Below are 25,477 nucleotides of genomic sequence, written 5' to 3' on the forward strand. Positions count from 1 at the left end.
CCACCCATACTGCCCTGGATCCTTTAGGGTAGAGAAGAGGGGCATGGGTTCTAACAGTAAGTGGTAGAGTAGGTGACAAAATGTGCACCCTCCACTGTCACAGGCAAGGAGATAGGGACACCTGGCACCCTACTCCTCTGTGATCTGCGACCCCAGATGCTACAATTATTCCTGGGTTGTGACAACCCTAGGTATTTCTGACATGTGTAGCTCATTGTCATATATTTCTCTTATAGCACTTTATATTATAGTGAAGTCAAGTGCAGTAAGATATAATATTAAGAAATCTATTCCAGAATTTAATGATTAATGATTAATTATTATTATTACTACCATTTATTTATATAGCACCACTAATTCCGCAGCGCTGTACAGAGAATTCACTCACATCAGTCCCTGCCCCATTGGGGCTTACAGTCTAAATTCCCTAACACACAGACTAGGGTCAATTTGTAGGAGCCAATTAACCTACCAGTATGTTTTTGGAGTGTGGGAGGAAACCAGATCACCCGGAGGAAACCCACGCAAACACGGGGAGAACATACAAACTCCACACAGATAAGGCCATGGTCAGGAATTGAACTCATGACCCCAGTGCTGTGAGGCAGAAGTGCTAACCACTAAGCCACCGTGCTGCCCCACACTCTTTCCATGGTCACATCAAAACCTAATGCATTTTATGTGCCCTGTTTCCCTGATTTTACTTGACTGTTCTCCTGCATTTTGCATGACAAGATTTTCCTGGTATATAGTATTTTGCCACTGTCATAGTATTGTACAGTACTTTCAGTTGTATATTAAGGCAAGCGCTCACTTCAATATTCTCTGTACAGCGTCGTGGAATTGCTGCCGCTATATAAATTAAAATGATGATGATGAGTTCAGTGTAGTAATTGCTTATTTAGTAGTAAAATACTATACATACAGTACACAGAACCAGTGGCGCACGCAGGGGGGGTTTCTGGGTCTTCAGAAACCCCTCCCTTCCGCTAAAAAAGTGCCCTATATAGTGGCACTGTACCATTCAGCAGCCACGGCGCTGTCAAAGAAGCGTCCGCAGCGGTGCTATATTGCATACAGCACCACCGCGGACGCTTCTTTGACAGCGCCGCGGCTGCTATATAGTACAGTGTTGCCTAAATGGAGCTGCGCATGCGCGGCAGCTCTCTTGCTTTTTTTTTTTTTCGTTGGAGGGGAAACCCCCCCCTTAAAAATGCTCCGTGCGCCCCTGAGAACTGTATATATTTCCTGGGATATGGGTAAGTTACATTTTATTTGATAGTCCAGATTTGGTTCATCATAGAAATCAAACTGTTTAATAAAATAATTAATTGTGGTCAATTGCAAATTGCATTGTTTTCCCCTCATATGACACTTTCCCAATTTTACTTGGTAAATTGAAAAACATTAAATAAACTTTGACTATGTTTCAATATTGACCAAGAGTAAGTACTGTTTTAATGTGATCACAATTTAATTCTCAATATCTTGGGTGTGAATCTGGAATGGCAAGATATCATGTAAAATAACTTAGTTTTATTTTAGAATGTTTGTACCATGTTGTCAAACTTGCAATATTCCCAAGAAAATCACCCTTGTACATTCCTTTACTACTCACAAAGTCATTACATACTGAAAACATATAAACATACATCATAATATATCATAAAAGAAATTAAAATAAACGTAGGTCTGACGATATTGTCACATATGACTAGTTATGTACCGACATTCACCTGCCCAGCAGCAAAGTGTTCCTGGGAATTAATTTGAAATGTTGACACCTATTTTTGACCAATCAACTTGTAGAATTAGTTGGTGATTCAGACCAGAAATTACAACAGATAAAATTAGTGAAGCACCTGGAATCAGCCACAATAATTGAAATATTGATAAATTGTAAAGGGGTTGTATAAATCTGGGTCTGGAAAACATTTAAAATAGGGTAGTTCAGTGCTAGAGTAGGTAGTAGAAATGAGCAAATTCATTTCACGTCGGAACAGGCTAAAATGGCGAAACGCTGAGGCGTGAGGTACCAGCATCATAATCTTTATGCTTTTGCTTTGTCATTATGCATAATAACCATTTAACACTGTATTTTTAAATTTGTATATCATGAAATTTATAGTTTATGAATAGAGCTGGGGCTTTAACAATCCATTCATTCTGCTGTATGATGTGATTGGAGTAGGACTGAGAATACTAAATGTCAAACTCTATTAGTGAAATATGTAAAATTATCTGGACAGAGGCGTTTTGCTCATTACTATTTGGTGACATCTGATTGGTTGGAAGATGACGAGTAAGGATAACGAGTAAAGATATGTACCTGCTTATACAAATATTTCTCAGACATATAGAGATGCCAATTGTGAGGAATACTCCTTATTATAGAATTAAAGGAGAAACAGTGTTGTATTTTCTTTTATAGTTGGGGCTTGTGGTTATGATATTGTCAGCACCAAGGACAGGAAAAAATTAAATAAAAGACCCCTTACCTCAGTGACAAAAGCAAACATTAAAGCAAAGGTAAGCAAACTGTGATCCTCCAACTCTTGAGGAACTATAAGTATCAGCAAGGCCTACCAGCCATTGATTTACAGTTCCAACCCAACTGAGTAGCATGGTTTGTTTAAAGATACTGTAAACGGTGGCAGGTTTATTGATGCTATTCTTAATTTGTTGCTGGGGATCTGTTTTAGTTACAATATATAATAACTGAAAATCTAATAATAAAAACATAATAATTCAGTAGTAGGAGGTTGTGGATGGTACACAATATCACTGTTAAGTTTACTAATCTTGTACACCTGGTGTAATAAACTTGTTTAGTCACAAGGTGGCAGCATCAAGACAACTTTCCAACTTTATATGTTCATCCAGGCTTGTTCATTCTCTGAACAGAGAATGAATTGTGATATCAGTAAATTGTTTATCATGCTTTATTTTTACATTTATTTTACTTTCGGTTGTGCCGAAAGAGAAATGTGTTTATTTCATTCAGTCAAAACAGACTGCGAGTCAGAATATCACTGCATACTTAGAAACTATACCTTTTTTACATTGATAACATAATACTAAAAGCAGCACATTATAAAACAGCTACCACAGAAATGAATACATATTACATACACATAAGTGTTTTTAAAGTGTTTAAAACAAATAATCATTCCAGGTACAATACTACTTTCAAGACTTCTCCTGTGCTGCTCCCTTACTTTGGAACTCGCTTCCACTCCAAATCAGGTTTCCACCTCCCTCCATTGCTTCAATCGTGCTCTCAAAACCTATTTCTTCATCAATGCCTACTAGTTCTGCTCCTAACTCACCCCTACCCCCTTCTTCACACTGTCCTGTTCCTTCTGTGTCACCCTGTTTGTCTACCTCTCCCCCCTAGATTTTAAGCTCTCCCAAGCAGGACCCTCTTCCCTGTGTCTTCTGCTCTATCCTCAATCAGTGGCCCGAAACTTGTCTGCTGCACCCACACTCCTGGGTACAAACTCAGACTGAGCTAATTTGCTCTATCACCTCAAGTCATTGTAAGAACAATTCCTTGCTCAGCACTTCATTCCCTGTTGGTTTAGCTGTTTGTTTGCTGTGTATTATACTGTTTGCCTATTTTGTAGTGCACTGTTTTTGACTTTACTGTAATGTCCTGTTTTTGCCTTGTACTGTTTTACTGTATCCTCTTTGCATGGCGCTGCAGACCCTTTGTAGCACCTTAATAATAAACAATAAAACAATAATAATAATAATAGTAAAATAGTAAAAATAATAATAATACCGGTCTTCCAACAAAGAAAGGTTAAAACACTATACAGCAGCAGTTTTCTGGATTACGCCAGTCTCTAAAATGTTAATCATGTAATACATTAATGTAAAATCAGATAACGTTGTGTTGACATGATGATTATGACATAGTAGCCTGCATGGCACGTTGCTCCTGGGCAAGTGTATTATTTATGGTGGGCTTTAAGTAAAGGCTAGTACAGTTTCCAACGTATTGTAACATGACCCCCAAGACATGGTCACTATACAATAATATTGCGCTTTAACTGCTCCAATAAATCATTGCTTATACAGCATACATTTAATATATTAAATATTTTACTCAGCATAAATAGCAAATAGATAGTGGTACTCACTGTGCACCTACCCAGTATTAAAGAACAACTAAACCTAAAATACATGCTGGTCTATTTAGAAGGGCTGCTAATACCGATCACAAATATATATCATACTTGCCCACTTTTAAAACCTCAACTTGGGAGATCCTGGAAAGGAGGTCATGTGACAAGAGTATGGGGAGCGCGGGAACGCCATTGAGTCACCATGGCCCCACCCCCTGAGATGTCAAAATTCACAGCCTTGTATGGGGGAGAGGGGTGCAGGGCATCTCCCCTAGGATCTCTTTTCCAGGAGTCCGGGAGGCTCCTCCCTTGAAATTTGGGAGCCTCCAGGAAATTCCGGGAGTCTAGGCAAGTATGATATATATAAATAAGTAAAAGTCTCAGTAGCCTCTCTGAACTAAATGATAAGTAAGGCCATAAGCCGAACGCCCTTAAACTCAGGTGATAGGGCAAACATCTGGTGCCTATCCATTCGGGGTTAGGTCCACTGCAGATCCCAGTCAGCAGGTATCCATGGAAGCTCTCTCTATATATATATATTTATTTTTTTTCAGGGGGAAAACCCCCACCTTAAAAATCCTGCGTGTGCCCCTGAAGACATGGCTATTGTCAAATACTTAAAGGCTCAAGGACAAATCTTTAAGAAACTGAGCTTCATATGGAAATAAAGGGCTGCTGAGAACCAGGTGTATGACCACTGACTTACACATATCTTGTGTGAGTTTTCATGGGATTTAGAGTTTCTCCCTATTTATTAACGGGTAGGGTACTAAATTCTGACAGTGGAATGTTGGCAGTTAACGTATTGACATGAAAATGTCAGCAAGCTAAATTCCGACACTTCCAATGTGGGGACAGCTTAAAAATGTTGACAGTCGGCTATCCACTGGAACCGCATTGGTCTTTTAATGTCGGCATTGTGAATGTCGACAATCACACTGTTGACATTTTCAAGTTGTCCCCACAATGGAAGTGTCGGCATTTAGCCTGACAACATTTTCCTGTCAACAGGTTAACTTACGACATTTCCACTGTCACAATTGTGAGTGCATCCATTTATTAGCGCCCCCTGGCCGGTGAGAAGACTTCACCAGGGGAAGCCTATTTACAGTGGAACAAGTACCACCTTAGCACTCCTATCGCTACCACCATCATGGAAATGGAAGATGCTGGGGATAATTAAAAAAAATGCTTTAATGTTCAAATAAACCATTTAAAAAAAAAAGTGTCTTTTTTGTTTCTATTTTCTTTTAAAAAAATTTTTTTTTAAACAACTTTATAATTTTTTTATTATTAAACCTGTACTGGAAGCCCATGCCTGGTAGGCAGCAATAGGAAATCTTCACAACTGCAGGATCTTGACATTTACTGTAGACCCCTTGGTTAAAATTAACGTGTTTGTTTCTGTATCCAGCATATTCTGCTAGATTATACGCAGGGTAAACCTCTACATAAACTGCTACTGTCTGTCCTGCCTGACAGGCGAACGTTTGGACCTGTGTCCACTTACTGAATAGGTGCACTTGGCCAATTACCGAAGACACATAAAAATAGTCGTCCCTGGCTGCATTTTTTGGCAGGGAAACATTATAATCATTAACTAAATCTAAAGCAGCCAAATTAGACACAATCACCACGTGTGTGGCTGGCTTCCCAGGCAGGGCCACGCTGACCGCAAAGAACGCTGTCTCAGTGCAGAGAAGCGGTTATACAGCTTCCCCAGTATTAGCAAGTCCTGTTAGAGCAGAAACTACAAGTGATTAACAAACATCAGGGGGTAAACGTATTAACCTCCGATTCTCACAAATCACCTATATATCGGCGATATATAAAACCTGGCTTTAAACACATTGCAGTTTTAAATTTTGCCTGCAAAGTCGTTGAAAATCTGCGATTTGCTACAATCGAAAATTAATACATATACCCCCAGGTGTTTCTGGTCTGTGGTGCATCAAACTCTTTGTAAACATGTTCTGGGTATAATACATACTTGCCTCCTCTCCCAAAATGTTCGGGAGACTCCCAAATTCTGGGTAGGTCTTCCTGACTCCCGGTAGAGCAGGCAATTCTCCCGCATCCTGCCCACTTTGCACCTCAATGGTGTCAGTCTGGCCCCACCCCGTATCAAAAAGTCAATTTAGACGCCTCCCACCACACCCCCTCCTCCAAGATCTCTCGGAGGGGAAAAATAGTAAACAAAAAGATAATAATATGATAAGTGATTATAAACACGGCTGCTCTTAGCTCAGTAAGTGCTATGTGCCTGAAAGCAGTCTAATTCGCATATACCTAACCTGAGAAATGATCTCTACTGCACAAAGGAGCAACAATTCAGAAACGTTTTCTCTCACACCCACCAATCCTGCTACCATGCTAGTTAAACTGTTTACTGATCCTACATCCCAATCCCAAACCAACAATCACTCGGAGACCTATTTATTATTAAACAGTAATAGGACTAGTTCTTTCATCACTGCCATCTACCGTTACATTTTCGCCACCCAGCTACCTGGCACTACTGGCTGGCAGTGGTAAGGGGTGTCTTCACCAACCAGTCTTGGGTCCATCTGCGCATACGTGACCTGGCTAGGCGGCTCGGGCATACGCATTGTAACTGGGAGCCAAAGTCAGTAATGCTTTCATCAAAAAAACTAAAAAAAAATGAAAATAAAAAATAAATAAAAATAAAATTATTAAAAAATATTTAAAAAAATGTAATTGATTCGCAGCTTTATTTAAATAAATAAATAATAAATAATAAATAAATAAGTAGTCTCCCCTGTTATCACTATCCTGCATTTCAGAAGCAAAGACCGAACAGAATGACTGATGTCAGCTTGTTCTACTGGATTTATTTTTCTTTAATAAAATATATAGCTACTGCATAGGATGTGGCAAATAGCTTTCTGTGCTTTTATATATATATATATATATATATATATATATATATATATATATATATATATACCTACATCTATAGATAGATATAAATATAGATATATATATATCTATATATATATATATAGACAGATATATACATGTATATGTACATGTAAAATGTCTATATATATATATATATATATAAGGGCCAAACACACAGACAATCTACAGACGACAATAACAGCAGCGCCCCCTGCAGGCTCTGGAGTGAACCATGATTATGTATACTGTCTATTTCATTCTATTGCACAGAAATATATTATTCTGCCATCATCACCGCAGGTATCTATGATTTTAACTGATACTACAGACCAGGAAAGGTTAAGTAACCTCAGAGGCAGTTCGCCATTTTCTGCTGCTGTTGTGTTTAATATCCTGTCATGCTGTTTTATGGAGAAGAAAACAGGATGGAAATGACAATCAGTAAAAGCAAAACTCCAGGGACCCAGCAGCATCTGGCTCTCTTAACATCACACTGTGGCCTTAGTTATCTGTCACTGAAGAACTGATATTGCAGTATGTTTATTGTAGATCTAATGGTATAGGAACATGCATATTATACAGTGCATATCAATTCAATCACACTCACAGGTTTGGTGTGGAGGTTAAACAAAAGTTTAGATGTCTAGACCAGCCCACTAATACTCTCAAGGACACCGAAAAACTAAAAGAGCAATGCCACCGAGTCTGGCGGTTATACCCTGGCCCCGGCGGCATTGCTCTTTTAACCTCTGCATTGTGATTGGCCAATGTCGCCAGCCGCACTGACGACACTGTAAACCTGTCTGCATAATGTAAGTGTCGGCATTTAGCCTGCCGAGTTAAGTGCCGACCTCAATCGCAATTTTGACTGCCACTGTTTTTAACACCACTAACTAGTCTTTCAAATGTTACAAACATGTTAGTAACTCAAAATTTTATATGAGTGAATAATTTGATATGAATTCGTTGATGTTAACATTTCTAAAGACTTTTAACATATTGACAAATGTAACAAGTTAATTCAGGAACACGTTGAGCCATAGCCCAATATTTAAGATCACTGCAGTGGTCTTAAAATGTACTTTAATATTAGCTTCTTTTATCTAGGTCCACTTATCTGAACATGGGCTGTTAAATATCTGTATATCTTAATTACAAGTTTGAGTTTTAGGGCTCATCTAAATAAGATGATTTTTTTGTTAAGTTCCAAATAGAATGAACAGAAACCCAGCAGAATATAGATCTTTTACATGCTGCTCACAGGGCAGCAATAACATACTACAGAGGGGTTACTGCAAGCACAATGATGTCTTATCTTCTCCTCTATTACCTATATTATTGCTGTCTGTATAGATAGCATACATGGCACAGCGTAGGTCACCAGATCGCTATCCTGCCCTATTTCCCCTGTGGTTCGGAATGCAATGCATGAAAACACTTGTTTGGAGGAGCCCTTAATGTTTTGCTCCTGGTGTGCATGTTGACCTTTCACCTTTCCTAGTGACCTACCCCATCTCCCTGCTGATGTATACCCCAGTCTGACGCTGGGTACTCTGCACAGAATAATAATGAGTCAGGACTAGATATGATTTTATTCCTATATAACTGCAACTGGGCTAATCATATATTTCCGTTTACAAGCAGGTAGTATAATTACAAGAGTGTGTTCAGTGATATGCAGACTATGTTACTAACACTTTCCATTTTGTAATTATAAGACCATCTTTTACAGAAGAAAACGGCAGCAAATGATGTAGCTTCATCCACCGAAGCCGAGTGACAAACTGCACCTGATGTCAGTTTTACAGCAAAATGTACATTAGCTAGGCTTGATACATCACCCTATACATCACAAATACAATGCCTATTTATGTTCAAGGCACGGAAAGTGATGCATACCTTTCTGAAAGATGACTGCAGATGCAATTTGAAGAACAAGACACAATGATCTGTCACAAAAATGCTATCAATGCCCTTTGCCACATTTCATATGGGAGTGATATTGGCATCTGAAGGACCGAAGGACTCTAATGTTGTTGTATGGAGTCCTAATGTATGGTTTTATTACAGGAAAATGTCAGCTATCATTCATACGCTTCCATTTTTTTCAAAGCAATCCGTCCTACCTTCATAAAGCCAGTCACTCAGTCCGTTAAAAATGACTCCTTCCTTCCCAGTGGAAACCAAGCGGATCGGCCGGCTGTCTGCATTCATTTTATAGAAGATATTATTTTCAAATATAAAAATCTGGAATTAAATGACAGAAACAATTTTAGTGGTCAGTTCGTTGGAGTTGTGGAACTTGATTTAGTTATAATGATCAGAATATAAAGAAAACACAAATTCCAGGTTATTTGAGAATTGTAAATAACTTATGAATAGGCAGCTGCTGATGGCCTATTAAACTATCAGCTTCTCAGTATCTTTGTTGTATTGTAGGAGCACATCTGACACTGTTGCACCCAGATTGCTGTAAGACAAAACATACATTGTCTGGCGTCATGTAAAAGTTGTATATTGTATATACTTGTACACGTTATAGCTACTGGTTGCGGGAGGAAGACGTGAATAGCAGTACAATAAAAACTGAGCAGGAAAGCCAATCATTGGAAGAACTCTGACCCTCCCTTTATGCAGGCCTTATGACATTATGTCTGGCATATCGTAAGCACCTATTACCTACATGACAAACCCCACAAGATTGGCCGAGTTTAGGTTCCTTGGTATCTTTGGGAGAGACGTAGCTGCCTCAACACTTCTGCCCCGCTCCGTGTTCCGGACTTGGCGGACCCACCAGTGATTTAACCAATGAGCCGCCTCTGGATGTCTAGACAATACCAGTAATGAGACAGCTGCTGTAGTATAAATACAGTATAGTTTCTTTTTTTCCAGCTGCTTTATGTATCATCCTATAAACTTGTACCACTCACTGCATCCAGGATCGCCGAGAGGAGCGCAGGTTCAAATTAACCAGGCCCGGACCTTCCTAGGAGAGCTATCTTTTTTTTCTTTAAATTTAAAGTACTTTTTTTTGTGTGTGACTATAGGTGCTGGGCAGAGAGGGGGCATGTGTGACTATAGGTGCTGGGCAGAGAGGGGGCATGTGCGACTATAGGTGCTGGGCAGAGAGGGGGCATGTGCGACTATAGGTGCTGGGTAGAGGGGGGGGCAAGTGTGATTAAAGCATGTGGGTAGAGAGGTGCATGTGTGATTAAAGCATGTGGGCAGAAGTGCATGTGTGATTAAAGCATGTGGGCAGAGGTGCATGTGTGATTAAAGCATGTGGGCAGAGGTGCATGTGTGATTAAAGCATGTGGGCAGAGGTGCATGTGTGATTAAAGCATGTGGGCAGAGGTGCATGTGTGAGAAAAGCAGAGGGGTCATGTGTGAGTAATGCATTTTTCTGCAGGGGGGTGGCCTATTGTTTTTCACCTGCTAGACACGCCCCCAATGATGTACAGCCACGCCCCCAATTATATGAACACACCCACTAGCACTCTTGGATTTCTTTTTACCATGCTCAACTATAACCATACCCCATGAAGTTGCTGTATCAGGGCCCTGAATTCCTCTTGGCAGCCCTGACTGCATCATAGGCTCCACCGTCAGGGAGCACATCTGTTATGTTTTTTAACCAAAAGTTTTTAAATTATTTGTTTACAAATCTCTTTAGAGACACACACATTTACGTGTTTCAAATGTCCCTTCACAGATACAAAGATGTGTTTTCTTGCCAAAAAGTTCTAGTTAGTTTTTCAGTGATCTCTGTTCCTGCAAGTCATTTATTAAAGGTATCTCATTCCCGCTTATTTGCAACACTGCAAATAATAAGTGCTGAGGAGATAGCTGTATCATTTCCTTGATTTCTGCGTAGAATAATGATGCACAGGTACGTGTATGTAAGGATGAATAGAGGAGGGGTAGTGCAGCTGGACTGTAGGGTGGTGATTAATGGTAAGGAAGGATAAAATATCAGCATAGTTAAAGGTTAAGGTTAAGGGCTGTAAGGTAACAGAATAACGTAAGGGAGAAAAGTAGGTGGGATTTTTTTTTTCAAACTAATTTGACATGATGGGTTTTACAATATAATGGAATCATAATGATCAGGGACGTTTGCAATTGTAAGTATTTGTAAGGTGCATGAGCAAGTGCTGCTCTTTGTCTGCAGATGTTTCACTACGCAAATCCTTTGCGTACCCTGCAGAGACATGACGTCATGCAGGAATTATATGCCACTTATGCTATTTTCCTTTTACTTAGCACTATGTGTATCATTACTACTGACAGCTAATCCCGCTTATCTGCTTCAACTAACATGCCTGGAACTTTCCAATTATTGAAGTATTTAGCTCATTGAACCATTTGCCCACCTAATTAAGCATCTGAAAAGACAAAACCACTGGTGCTCACCGTCCCATTATATTTGTTGCACCATAACCAGCAAACACATTTAGCGTATCAGAACCCCTTCCCCCGAGATGTGTACCTCTGCCCATAAGTAGACAATGTGTACCTCTGCCCATAAGTAGACAATGTGTACCTCTGCCCATAAGTAGACAATGTGTACCTCTGCCCATAAGTAGACAATGTGCAACTCTGCCCATAAGTAGACAATGTGTAACTCTGCCCATAAGTAGACAATGTGTACCTCTGCCCATAAGTAGACAATGTGTAACTCTGCCCATAAGTAGACAATGTGTACCTCTGCCCATAAGTAGATAATGTGTACCTCTGCCCATAAGTAGACAATGTGCACCTCTGCCCATAAGTAGACAATGTGTACCTCTGCCCATAAGTAGACAATGTGTACCTCTGCCCATAAGTAGACAATGTGCAACTCTGCCCATAAGTAGACAATGTGTAACTCTGCCCATAAGTAGACAATGTGTACCTCTGCCCATAAGTAGATAATGTGTACCTCTGCCCATAAGTAGACAATGTGTACCTCTGCCCATAAGTAGACAATGTGTACCTCTGCCCATAAGTAGACAATGTGTACCTCTGCCCATAAGTAGACAATGTGTACCTCTGCCCATAAGTAGATAATGTGTAACTCTGCCCATAAGTAGACAATGTGCACCTCTGCCCATAAGTAAACAATGTGTACCTCTGCCCATAAGTAGACAATGTGTAACTCTGCCCATAAGTAGACAATGTGTACCTCTGCCCATAAGTAGATAATGTGTAACTCTGCCCATAAGTAGACAATGTGTAACTCTGCCCATAAGTAGACAATGTGCACCTCTGCCCATAAGTAGACAATGTGCACCTCTGCCCATAAGTAGACAATGTGTACCTCTGCCCATAAGTAGACAATGTGTACCTCTGCCCATAAGTAGATAATGTGTAACTCTGCCCATAAGTAGACAATGTGTACCTCTGCCCATAAGTAGACAATGTGTACCTCTGCCCATAAGTAGATAATGTGTAACTCTGCCCATAAGTAGACAATGTGTACCTCTGCCCATAAGTAGACAATGTGTACCTCTGCCCATAAGTAGACAATGTGTACCTTTGCCCATAAGTAGACAATGTGTACCTCTGCCCATAAGTAGACAATGTGTGTCTCTGCCCATAAGTAGACAATGTGTACCTCTGCCCATAAGTAGACAATGTGTGTCTCTGCCCATAAGTAGACAATGTGTACCTTTGCTCATAAGTAGACAATGTGTACCTCTGCCCATAAGTAGATAATGTGTAACTCTGCCCATAAGTAGACAATGTGTACCTCTGCCCATAAGTAGACAATGTGTACCTCTGCCCATAAGTAGACAATGTGTACCTCTGCCCATAAGTAGACAATGTGTACCTCTGCCCATAAGTAGACAATGTGTACCTCTGCCCATAAGTAGATAATGTGTAACTCTGCCCATAAGTAGACAATGTGTACCTCTGCCCATAAGTAGACAATGTGTACCTCTGCCCATAAGTAGACAATGTGTACCTCTGCCCATAAGTAGACAATGTGTACCTCTGCCCATAAGTTGTTTTTTTTTTGTTTTTTTACGGGGGACAATTTATTTTAATAATAAATTATTGGCCCAAATGAAATTATAGAATAAATGTAAGTGTTTTTTTTTTTTTTTTTTCCTTTAAAATTTTTTATTACATTTTGAAAACATTTTTTTTTAAGGGGTACAGAAATAAAAAAGGGGAGAGGAGGGGTGTACAATACACAAATGGGTAAAAAGGGAGGGGTGGTACATAGTGGGTAAGGAACACAACAATATATCCAAAGGTTTTAATCAAAAAAGACACATCAAAAACCCTTTCGATGTATTGTACTAGACACACGAATGTACTGGGTGACCCAGCATTATATCTTCTCAGTAGCCAAAGGCATACACTATCCACAAATCTAGCTCTTGAGCTCTCCAGATCCATCCTAAATTATATATTTGATGCCTTAGCTCATGCACTTTACTGTGGATCCCTTTCCGGTGCCCCCTAACCATCTGTCATATATATATGCCATGCACGCCATTTCAGCAATGGGGAAGCAGTCGCCGTGGAATAAGGCACACCAAGAGTTTTCTCAAAACTGAAATTGGTTTTAGAGATAACTTTTGCCATTGGAGGAGGGAGGGGCTGTTTCCACACCTGGGTGATCGCCGCTTTAGCAGCTATGAAGATCTGCCCCATCACATATCTATCCCACTTCGGGATTGAGGCGGAGTAGTGGTGTAATAGGGCCTATTCAGGGGTAAAATGTACATGGTAGCCAAATACTTTATTAAGGAGAATAGATACCTCATTCCACAGGGGCTGCAACACCGGGCAGGACCAAAACATATGGAGTATGTCTCCCCTCTCCGAACAGTTACGCCAACAAGTTGGGGCAGTGGATAGCCATATTTTGTGTAATTTTTCTGGAGTGGCATATAATCTGTTTACAAGTTTTACTAACATTTCTGTGTTGTTGATGCATTTGGACATTTTAAATGCATTAAAAAAGTTACGTTCCCAGTCTTTCCCCGAGAGATCCAGTCTGAGATCTGCCTCCCACTGAAGCTGTATTTTGGACTTGGGTGGATCAGTTTGCGCCTGAAAAATCTTATAGCAACTCGTTATGCCTGCTTTATTATCCCCCTTAGTCAATTTAGAGTAATATAGTTCTATGGGCAGGCCGATTGGTCTGTTCCAAGTTACAAGCCTGTGTCTGATCTGCAAATACTTGTAGAAATCCCCTCTAGGCAATTGATAAAGATCACAAAGGTGAGAGAATGATGAGAGTCTACCTTCTTCGAACAAGTGGCCCAATGTCTGAATACCTCTAGCTGTCCACTCTGTCAGATTTAGGTCAGGGATCTGTTTAGCCACTGCCTGAATGGCCATATTAGCTGTAGGGCGCACCACCACCTCTGTATCTCTGCATAGCCGGTCCCATGATACTAAGGCATCTCTAGTAAGGGCAGGTAAACTGTTAGCAGGGGGCCTCCATTTTTTGGGCACCCATAGGAGATCTACCAGTGGAAAGTCAAAGTTACAGGCGCACTCCAGGTCCACCCAAGGCTTCTCGCCTTTTGGCAGGTACCAATCTCCCACCTGAGACAGCAGGCAAGCTTCTTGGTAATTTCTCAAGTTTGGAAGGGCCAGACCCCCTTGGATTTTTCCCTGAGTCATGCGTTGCATTGCCATACGAGGAGGCCTAGCTCTCCAAATGTATGACTTCATGATCAAGGTTAGTTTGCTCATTAGGCGTGTGGGTAGACGGAATGGCAACATGCGGAATAGGTACAATAGTTTCAGGAGGAGCGTCATCTTGGATGCTGAGATTCTGCCCAACCAGGAGACCTCGTAGCACATCCAGGTTGTAGTTAATGATATCAACTGGGTCTGCAGTAAAGAGAAATTCTTATCTATAACTGAGTCTAGTTGGGAGTTAACTGTATACCCAGTTATGTTATCTCAGTGGATTTCCATGTGTAATTAAATTTGTCTTTCAGACCCCGTAGCCTCTCAATAGGAACATTAATTGGAAGGACTTCTGTTTTAGTGGTATTCAACTTGTTGAGAGAGGCTCTGCTAAATTGGGACAGAATGTTGTGGATTGCTGGCAACGAGGTCTCCGGTTCTGTGACAAATAGCATGACGTCATCAGCAAACAAGCATAACTTATGTACCACTCCACCCTACAGCCACTCCCTTGCACTCTTGCTCCATTCTCACTCTCGCCGCCAATGGCTCTATTGCTAGAAGGTAAATAAGAGGGGACAGGGGGCAGCCTTGCCTAGTACCATTAAAAATAGGGAAGTTTGAGGACAGGAACCCATCACTAAATACTCTTGCAGACGGATAGCATACAATGCTAGGATGGCTTTCATAATATCACCCCTAAATCCAAACTGTTCGAGAACTTTTATCATATAGGCCCAATGGAGTCTATCAAACGCTTTTTCCGCGTCAAGAGAGTAAAAGCATAGCCTCTTTAGTTTTGTGGGACTGTTCAATAAGATGGAATACACGCCTCGAATTATCCGGGCCTTGCCTGCCTGTTACAAAACCTACTTGGTCTGGATGTATTAGTTTGGGTATAATAGCGGACAGTCTATTAGCAATAAGCTTTGCAAATATCTTGATATCTGAATTTAGGAGGGCTATAGGCCGATAATTTTTACAGTCGGAGGGATCTTTCCCAGGTTTGGGGATAACTATAATACGAGGTTCCAGCATCTTGGGAGGAAAGCTTCCCCGCTTAGTGCCAGCATTATATAGTTGCTCTAGCACTGGGAGTAGGTCTGTCTGAAATGAGCTAAAGAATTTGTTTATGTATCCATCCGGGCCTGGCGCCTTACCCCTAGGAAGCTGCTTAATTATTTGCTTGATTTCTTCCTGTGACCATGGGGCATTTAATACTTCCCTAGTGAGGGGGTCTATGGAGAGGAGAGGAAGTCCCTCTAGGAACAATGATACATCAGCCTTACTTGGATAATGGGTGGATGAGTCAGCCTGTAAATTGTATAAGCTAGCATAAAAATACGTGAAGATGTCTGCTATCTCTTTCGAGTTGGAGCATTTGGTTCCCTTCTACAATGGCCTTGATACGGTTGCAAGCCTGCACTCCCCTTAGCGAGCCTGCACCCCCCTTAGCTTCCTCGCCAGCAGCCTCCCTGCTCTGTTTCCTGCTACATAAAACTTTTGTTGCAATTTTGCTAACGCAGTGAGGGTACGATCCATGAGCAGTTTTTGCAACTCGGCCCTTACCAGAGAGATCTCAACTCCCAATGTTCTAGAAGGATTTTTTTTATTCCTAGTTTCTAAGATATTAAGCTTAGACTCCAGCTCTGTCTGCCGGTAAAGATTTGCTCTATGCAATCTAGCTGCCACCTGAATTATTGTCCCCCTAACTACCGCTTTAAGAGCGCACCAATACGTAAAGATAGATGTGTCTTTGGGGTCGTTGGTCTGTATATATGAGCGGATAGACTCTGTGATAGCCAACTTAACTTCCAGAGAGGACAACAAGTGGGCTGGTAGGCGCCATGACCTTAATGGAGGTGGTAAGCTTCCATGTACACACTACAGGAGCATGGTCCGACCATGTCATGGGGAGGATTCTAGCACTGTGCGTGTGGTGTAATGCCCAATTATCCGAAAGGATAAGGTCGATACGAGAATATGAGTTGTGCACCACTGAAAAGAAAGTAAAGTCTCTTTCGCTAGGGTTAACCACTCTCCATACATCGTGTAAACCATATTCTACCAGGATTTTCCCAAATGCCAGTGAAGGTTGAGCCTGACCTGTACGGGGTGGCGTATTGGCCTTTGCTGATCTGTCAGCACCACTTTTCTTTTCTGCCACTGCTGTATGACAATGTTTCCTAGATGTGCTATGAACTGCCGTGTGTTTGTGTCGTTGCTCTGTCGCTTAGCACCCAGCCAGCTCGCTGCAGTCTTTGTTTGAAAGTGCATGAAAATCATTTTGTGACCTGTGAGGTGGTCAAAATTGACTGCAAATGACTTGTAATTAGTGTTATTGAGGTTAATAACAATGTAAGAAAAAAAAGAGCAAAATTATGTGATTTTAGCAAAAAAGAATAGGGATTTTAGAAAAAAAACAAACAGGGATCCAAAACCAAAACACGCAAGGGCGGTTTGGGCAAAATCAAAACATGAAGTTAATCCAGATCCAAAACCAGAACACGGGGGTCTGTGAACATCTCTAGTTCAAAACAATAGTGCATTATTGATTGTAACAACCAAACAGATGATTGGTTTCTGGTTTTCTAAAGTACATTAATAAAATGAAAGTTTGAATCCCTATGGACAGTGTCACCTTCGCCCTGAGCACCAGTTTTTATAATCCCCCCATCAGGCATATTTCCCTAAACTCCCGTAAAGCCCGGGAGACTCCCAAATTTTGGTAAATTAGACCACCCTGCCGGATAATGCCTCTCTGTCTTGTATGGAGAGCGGGATGGGTCCTAACGATGCGATTCGGGTTATCATGGCTCCGCCCACCACTTTGTGGCAACACAGTTTGCTGTGTTTTATGCATACAGACATGAATACCATAAACAGATACGCAATCCAAATTATATTGCACATGTGTCCCATTTAATACTACCTGAAAGTTAATGCCCTAGGGAGGAGAGAATAGGAAGGATGTATATGAATATATAATATAATGTTTATTGTTTTAGATCAGGTCTCCTCATAGCAGCTGTATTAACTTCAACCAGAGCTGATAAAATACATACCTGTCACAGGAAGGCAGACAAATTACATTTTTATTCCATATTTATAGAGGCAGAGATTTTATTAATTCAATACTGGAATCACATTTGCCGACTACATCAGTCCGCCTAATGATTTGCTTAGTAATATTGTGAGGATTCTCAGCTAGCGGGAGCTTTAATTTGTTTCAAGAAAGCACATTTACAAGAGACCATTTTATGCTGACCTGCTAACAATCCATTTAAAGGTTAGTGCCTGAGGGAAGCTGCCTTTTACTGCATTAGACCTGTCAGATATTTTTTATGAGACTGTCTTGTCCGAGAGTTAAAGTGAATAAAATGCACCGTGTTGTCTATTCTTGGGATGTAACCTGCCAGAACCAGTACTTCACCTGGATTGCCCATAATGGGCATGTGACAAATGATAGGTATAATAAAGGTGGTCCCTACAATAAATAACAAGTGGTTTTAGTTGCCTGTATTTTACCTGGTCACCCCTGCACCTGACAAAAGAAATAGATTGCTCCATTTCTCTAAGACATTACCTGGAGACATCATTAGCAACATTACTGACATCTCCAGGCATGTTGCCCATTTCTGGTCCGAATGGCCTATCACACTTCTTGTGGCCAGAATGGTAGATGACTTGCCCATGCCCATCGGAGGGATACATGATATTTTTCAGGAACTTACAAGAAGAGCCCTTTGGTTCCATGGGGAGAGGGACATGATCTTTGCAGTGAAGCACGGGATAAGATGTACATGCATGTTCATGCAAGTCAAGTGCTAAGATAAACTGCTGCTAACTAGTGCAAATTGTGAGAAGACATCACTATCTAATCACTGACTAACCTGATAGACTCAGGGCTGGATTTCTCGGACGTTCAAATAGGCCCTGGCATTAGGAATCAGTTGGGTAGAGAAGTCACTCACATTTCCTATTATAACCATTGAAACATGAGATTATATATTGCTCAGTTATTACATTTTATTATATTATACAGACAGAATGCAGTGGGGGTTGGGACCAGTAAAAGTAACAGTGTTAAGTGGAAGGTGCAGATATGGGATGGAACACAAAGTGATATAGGGGTATATAGGGTGTATTGTGATTACTCTGTAACATAACCATCAATATAAAGAGTATGGAAAAGGGGAAATCATTATGGGCCAATTGGCCCCAAGTCTTTATGTGAGGGCCACATAAGGGTCTTAAGACACCTGTTTCCTATAATTGATATATACTTCTGGTGAAGGTTCTGGCTCCAGGAAGAGTAAAGTCTTCCAGTTGTTGACCTTTTACTTTTCTCCCATTATTACTCAATTTCTTAAATATTTAAATCCTTGTCAAAAATAAAATAATTAAAACCTTAACAGTGAGGTGATGGTGATTTACAGCAATAAGCAGGGTGGAAATATTAGAAACTGCTACATCATACATGTTAATAACGTTGCTTAGGCACTGGAGCTGTGCACATTAAGGGCCTGATTGTTTGCATATAATGTGCATAATTACTGGTGAATGCCCAGAACCGAACCATTCGCTACAGTACGTGACAACTTCCAATTAACCTTCAAGCACAAAGGACACTTACAATAGGTTATGATTTCAGGGAGAGAATAGTGTGGGGAAGGGGTGTATGTCTGTAGTCAATGTACAGTAAGGACGTGCCAAGCTGAAATGCACATAGCAGCGTTCAGATACACGCTTTGGGCATCTCTAAGGTAGGTATCTCTTCCTCCAGGTCTAGTCTAAGTGCTGATTACTAGTGATGACGGCTGAGTACATATGCTAGATTATTTTTTTTTCATGTACTGTAGACATTAATTATATCCTAATAAATATTTTTCATGGGAAAAAAATAAAAATAAATGTTTTTTAATGTTTTGCCATAAATGACTATTAACAGGTGTCATTAATTGAATAGTTTTTTTTGCTGTGTATTCTTTTGTGATTTTATATTCAACATATATATTTTAGGTATCCTGCAGAGTCCTGTCTAGTAGAGCAGAACAGACCTACACCCGTATTCCTCATCACACGTATCTTCAGATCTACTGCTGGTTGAATACGGATGTGCACAGCTGCCCCATACCGCATGACCATGCGTGTTGTGATTAGATGTAGCAACTCAGATTCCAGGTTCACAAAAGTGACGCAGACAAAAAATGATGCTAACATTATTTTTATATGTGTTTACATTATATATATTTATTTATGATCCAGGGGCGAAAACATATATTCTCTATCACTTATTATCTCAGAGATGGAACATCTTATTTTGCCGCTATTTAACAAGAGAATGTCGCTGGTTGCTGGGGCAGCTGAGTGATACTTTGCTTCCTGGCGATACTGACTGGCAGCCGTAAAAGGTCTGTGCATGCAGAAACGGGCTTGTTGGCTCGCACATGCGCACAGGAAGCCTGGACTTCAGCTTCTCTGTCCAGATTCATTAAAACTATAAAAAATAATGTTTAAATTTGAAAAAATAAAAATAATATATATATATATATATATATATATATATATATATATATATATATATATATATATATATATATATATATATATAATTAGGTATAAAAATAAATCCTCTCTTTATGTAACTCCCTGCCATGGCTGAATGAGTCGCTGCTCATTCACTCCTCCTCACTGATGAGGCTGTCTCCTCCCTAACCCGGCCTGCGCCTCCACACCAACCTTCCGCTCAGGTGAGCCCATACTTGCCAACTCTACCGGAATGTCCGGGAGACTCCCAAAATCCGGGTCGGTCTCCTGGACTCCCCGGGAGAGCAGGCAAGTCTTGCACATCCTGCAATTCCCTGGCCAAAATAACGCGATTTGCTGTGAATCGCGTCATTTTGGCCCCGCCCCCTGCGACAAAATGTAATTTCCATTGCGGAGGGTCAGGGCTCACGATCAATAGAGACGGAGTTACATTTAGGTATTCCCCCTCTGCTATCACCATCTTGAGGTAAACGGTAGGAGGACAGCTGTCCATGGTAATTAGACCTCCCTGTGCAAAAGCTTCACCCTGAGGCCTACAGAGAAGGCTATCTCCAGTTTCAGTAAATAAGGAGAAGCTCCCCATAATAGATAAACCCTATAGTCTTACAGCATGGAGATGGCTAGGTTAACAAAAATCTGAGCAGTAGTTTTGGGGAATGTCTTCTTTTTCTCCCTTATTCGAATAGGTGATTGATATTGCTATGAATTTAAATGAGCATCTTCTATAGTGCATTATTATTGAAAGATTCACACACAAAAATGGACAATATTAATAAACTGTCACTACTTATAAACACAGAAAAAGATGAATGTGAAACATACAGTTTTTAGACAGTTATTCAGACCACTATTAGGGTCACTTCCAGGCACTAGATGTAATCGTTTTAGAAAAACAAAAATACCACCAGCTTGGCAATATAATTTTGCAATTTCTTTTAAAACGATCCTGCTTATATTTTAGACATACAGTATATAGCATATGGAAATGAATCAAACATGTCCCTTGGGCTATTTAGAAGTGAATTGTGTTTTGCAATGCTTGTTACATATACCCAGTGGCTTTTTATGTTGTCACAAGATAAAATCACATAATCACTTTGCAGCCACCTGCGGGTTCTGTAATGACAGCCTATTCTGTCACTGAAATCTATGACCTCTTAAGGATCTTACAGAAGGGTACAGAGAGATTTGTGGATTAGATATTAGAATATTGATGGACCTAGTTGAAAATGTACATTCATTTTTCCTAACGATTAGTTTGAGGTCTGGTCACATTTGTTACTATAATGTATTACCAGTTATCTGTGTAGACATTAATAATCTGCCTCCTTACTTCCTTCCACCAGCAATGGCTTTTGTAGTGGGCAGGGCCACCAAGAGGAATTTTCGGGCCCTGGTACAGCAGTTTAATAGTTCCCCTTCCATAGCTGTCAAAGTGATCATGACCACATCAGTTTAGTGGTTACTCCCACTACACAAGCAGGACAGTGCCCCCAAGCAGCCCCTGGTAAGTTCTACCTGCCCCCCCCCCCTCTTGTTACCTCTGGTAGTGGGGGCAGGAACATACAGCAAACATTTTATTCTGCCACCAATAATGATTCATTTATAAATGTGGTCACATTATATACTACTACTATACTTAATTATATACAATTTACATTACAAACTTCAATCTGGTCATCATCCCATTACATGAAATTAGAATTGCTCCCAAATAAAACATTTCCCAATTTCTTTCTAAACCTCACATATTAAGTCATAATTTCCTTGCCTATTATTTTTCCTGAAAGTGAAGCCATTACCTATTCACAGTAATAGCAGCAAACCAATACGGTGTAAGGCACAATGTAGTGTAAGTATGATTAAATACTGGCTAAGTAAATGGTTGTTCAAGAAGTCTGGTATCACTATTCCCCATTTCTGCCAAGATTTTCTATTGGCACTTATCACTGCAATAAAAAATATCACTGGAGCGGCTGAGTGGTCCTCAGCTGCCCAGCCATACCGGCTGGCAGCAGTAAGAGTACCAGGTCATCTGCTGATTCATGTATGTGCATTGGAGCTGGAGGCGCGGATGTACTTCCAGTTCCACTTAAAATAATAAAAAAATAAAATAAAAAAGAACATGTTAAAATGTACTTAAAAATATAATACTAATACTACTACTACTACTACTAATAATAATAATAATAATAATAATAATAATAATAATTATGCCCCTATTCAGAATAGAGAAAATGTTTTATTTAAATAAAAGAACATTTTCTATGATTATCTTCTGCTATAGGAGGATTACGACAGTACATGCACCGCCTCAATCCTTGTTAAATAGGAGGGCTACTGCCGGAGATAGCAGGTGAACCCCATTTTCTCTGCACCAAAAATCTGTATGCGCCCAGATATAGGTTTTGCCATATAATTGACTTGCGTCTCCCTACGCCTGGAGAAACAAATGCAGGTGAAATACAATAAGGGTATGTTCATTATTATTATTAATTTTTATTTATAGGGCGCCACAAAGTATCCGTAGCGCCGTACAAGGACAAACAATGGCACAATACAAGGTGAAACAGCACAGTACAAGTAATAGTAAACACTATAACTCTGGGGCTCAGTCACAGCAAGAAAGAGAGGGAGGGGAAAAGTCAGTACAGGCAGGTAACTATGGCCCAAGAGGGTGGGCACGGATGACAGGTAAAGAGTCACTGAGGGGAGCGGAGAGAAGCGAGAGGAGACAGAGGGCAGAGGGACCGAGAGGGGGTGAGCAGAGTAGCTGGAGAGCGCAGTTAAAAGTGATGGAAACAGAAGGTAGGAGAGCCCTGCTCAAAGGACTGAACAATCTAAAGGGAGGGGAAGACAGACAGACACATGGATGAGACGGAGAGCTGGGAGAAACGGAGACGGAGTCGAGGAAGGGGGAGAAGGGAAGAAGGGATGAGAAAGAGAGGTAGCCGACCGGTGGGAGTTTAGGCATGAGACTGGAAGGCTTTAAGGAAAAATGTTCATGTAATGTGAACACAGTTAGATGTGGATGGATCAGTTGAAATGTCTTTATGGGGCGCATTTCTTGCGGGTAACGGAAGGCTGCAGTGAAATGCAATGATGACAATCAGCGGCTCTGTCTAGCTGCTTCTGATTGGCTGAGTACGTAATGACCCCTCCATCTGATACTATTTAAATCATCAGTGTCACAGCAATATTATGTAAAGTTGAGGCCGTCTATTCGCATTACTTGACAATTCCATTTGGTCTACTGCAGGCTGAAGATTCCCATTTGATGTTTAAAGAAGAAAATGTTTGCATTTTTCTTTTTGATTTTTTTTTTTATTATTGATTTTTACAAAACAACATATGAAATACATACCAAACAATATACATATAATTGACAAGATGTTTCGACAAAAAAGAAAATGACAAATATTGAGAAAAACTCAAATTTATAGAAGGCGAATAGGAATGTTATCATAACGGAAGAAGAATGGTGCTTTTCTGGTTTTATTTCTTGGGGGGGGGGGGGGGGGGGGGGAGACAAACAGAAGATGTTTGTATTTAATGTAATTTGTATTTTGTATTTGTATGCAATTAGATTTTATGTTGAAAATGCAACTTTAGAAGTTATTAATAACAGAGATATAAGACACTTCACAACATTATTGTATTGTGTAGAAATAAGGTAATACTTTAGTATTTGCTACTAACTCCGTTAAGTCATATCTCTACTAACTAACTTAAGACTGGAAGCATTTAGACTTGCTTCTAACACAACATATTCACTTTTCCAATATATGTTCTGAGTGTTCACCCAGATGGAAATGAGCACCAGCAGTTATTTACTTCTTACTTTTCAGATTTAGTGAATTTTCTGGATAACAGGATTCCAGGTAAGAAAGGGTCAGCAAGTCAGTGTTTACAGTGAAGTGTTTCTATTCAATTGTACAATTAAACCCCTCCCCTCAACCACTAGAAGTAATGTCTGGAATGCCCCTCATTCAGAAGCTACGGTGGTAGTAATGATTGTTTCTCCAGGAATAGAAGCCTGGAGAAGACATCAAAGTACACTCATTATCATCATTTATATATATATATATATATATATATATATAGCGCCACTAATTCCTCAGCGCTGTACAGAGAACTCACTCACATCAGTCCCTGTCCCATTGGGGCTTACAGTCTAAATTCAATAAGACACACACACACACACACACACACACACACACACACACACAGAGACTAGGGTCAATTTGATAGCAGACAATTAACCTACCAGTATGTAGTGTATGTAGATTGGAGTGTGGGAGGAAACCGGAGCACCCGGAGGAAACCCACGCAAACACAGGGAGAACATACAAACTCCACACAGATAAGGCCATGGTCGGGAATTGAACTCATGACCCCAATGCTGTGAGACAGTAGTGCTAACCACTAACCCACTGTGCTGCCCGTACAACACCAAATGTTGTTGACCAATCAGCTGCATTGCAACAGTCCAATACAGCTCTGTGTACCGCTAGTTGATGAGAAGGGGGTTACTGAATGTAGATGTATGCTATGCATGGTTGGCGGAAGTGACATCACTGCCAAACACCAGGGGCTAGATTTACTAAACTGCGGGTTTGAAGAAGTGGAGATGTTGCCTATAGCAACCAATCAGATTCTAGCTTTTATTTTGTAGAATGCACTAAATAAATGATAGCTTGAATATGATTGGTTGCTATAGGCAACATCTCCACTTTTTCAAACCTGCCATTTAGTAAATATACCCCCAAATGTTGTTGACCAATCAGCTGCATTGCAACAGTCCAATACAGCTCTGTGTACCGCTAGTTGATGAGAAGGGGGTTACTGACTGTAGATGTATGCTATGTGTGGTTGGCGGAAATGACATCACTGCCATCCACTTGCTATTCAGCAAATGCTAGCTGACAGGAAATACCTGGCAGCCATCTCCAGTTCTCAGTACATACCATCATCATCATTTATTTATATAGCGCTACTTATTCTGCAGCGCTGTACAGAGAACTCACTCACATCAGTCCCTGCCCCATTGGAGCTTATAGTCTAAATTCCCTAACACACACACACACACACACACACACACACACACACACACACACACACACACACACACACACACACACACACACACACAAACGGCCAATTAACCTAGGAATGTGGGAGGAAACCGAAGCACCCCCAGAGGAAACCCACGCAAACAAGGGGAGAACATACTCCATACT

The 25,477-nt window shown here is 40.5% G+C and overlaps 1 protein-coding gene across 5 annotated transcripts in view; it reads right to left on the bottom strand.

Moving 5' to 3' along the window:
* The window catches only part of DPP6 (dipeptidyl peptidase like 6), a 936,540-nt gene that overhangs the window by 90,977 nt on the left and 820,086 nt on the right, over positions 1–25,477 (bottom strand). For all 5 annotated transcript variants that reach the window (XM_075212137.1, XM_075212136.1, XM_075212134.1 and 2 more), the window contains one exon: positions 9,179–9,299. In XM_075212137.1, coding sequence (XP_075068238.1) covers positions 9,179–9,299 — 121 coding nt within the window. The remainder of the gene's footprint in view (positions 1–9,178; positions 9,300–25,477) is intronic.

Source organism: Mixophyes fleayi, chromosome 5 (genome assembly GCF_038048845.1).
Source record: "Mixophyes fleayi isolate aMixFle1 chromosome 5, aMixFle1.hap1, whole genome shotgun sequence".
Taxonomy (NCBI): Eukaryota; Metazoa; Chordata; class Amphibia; order Anura; family Limnodynastidae; genus Mixophyes; species Mixophyes fleayi.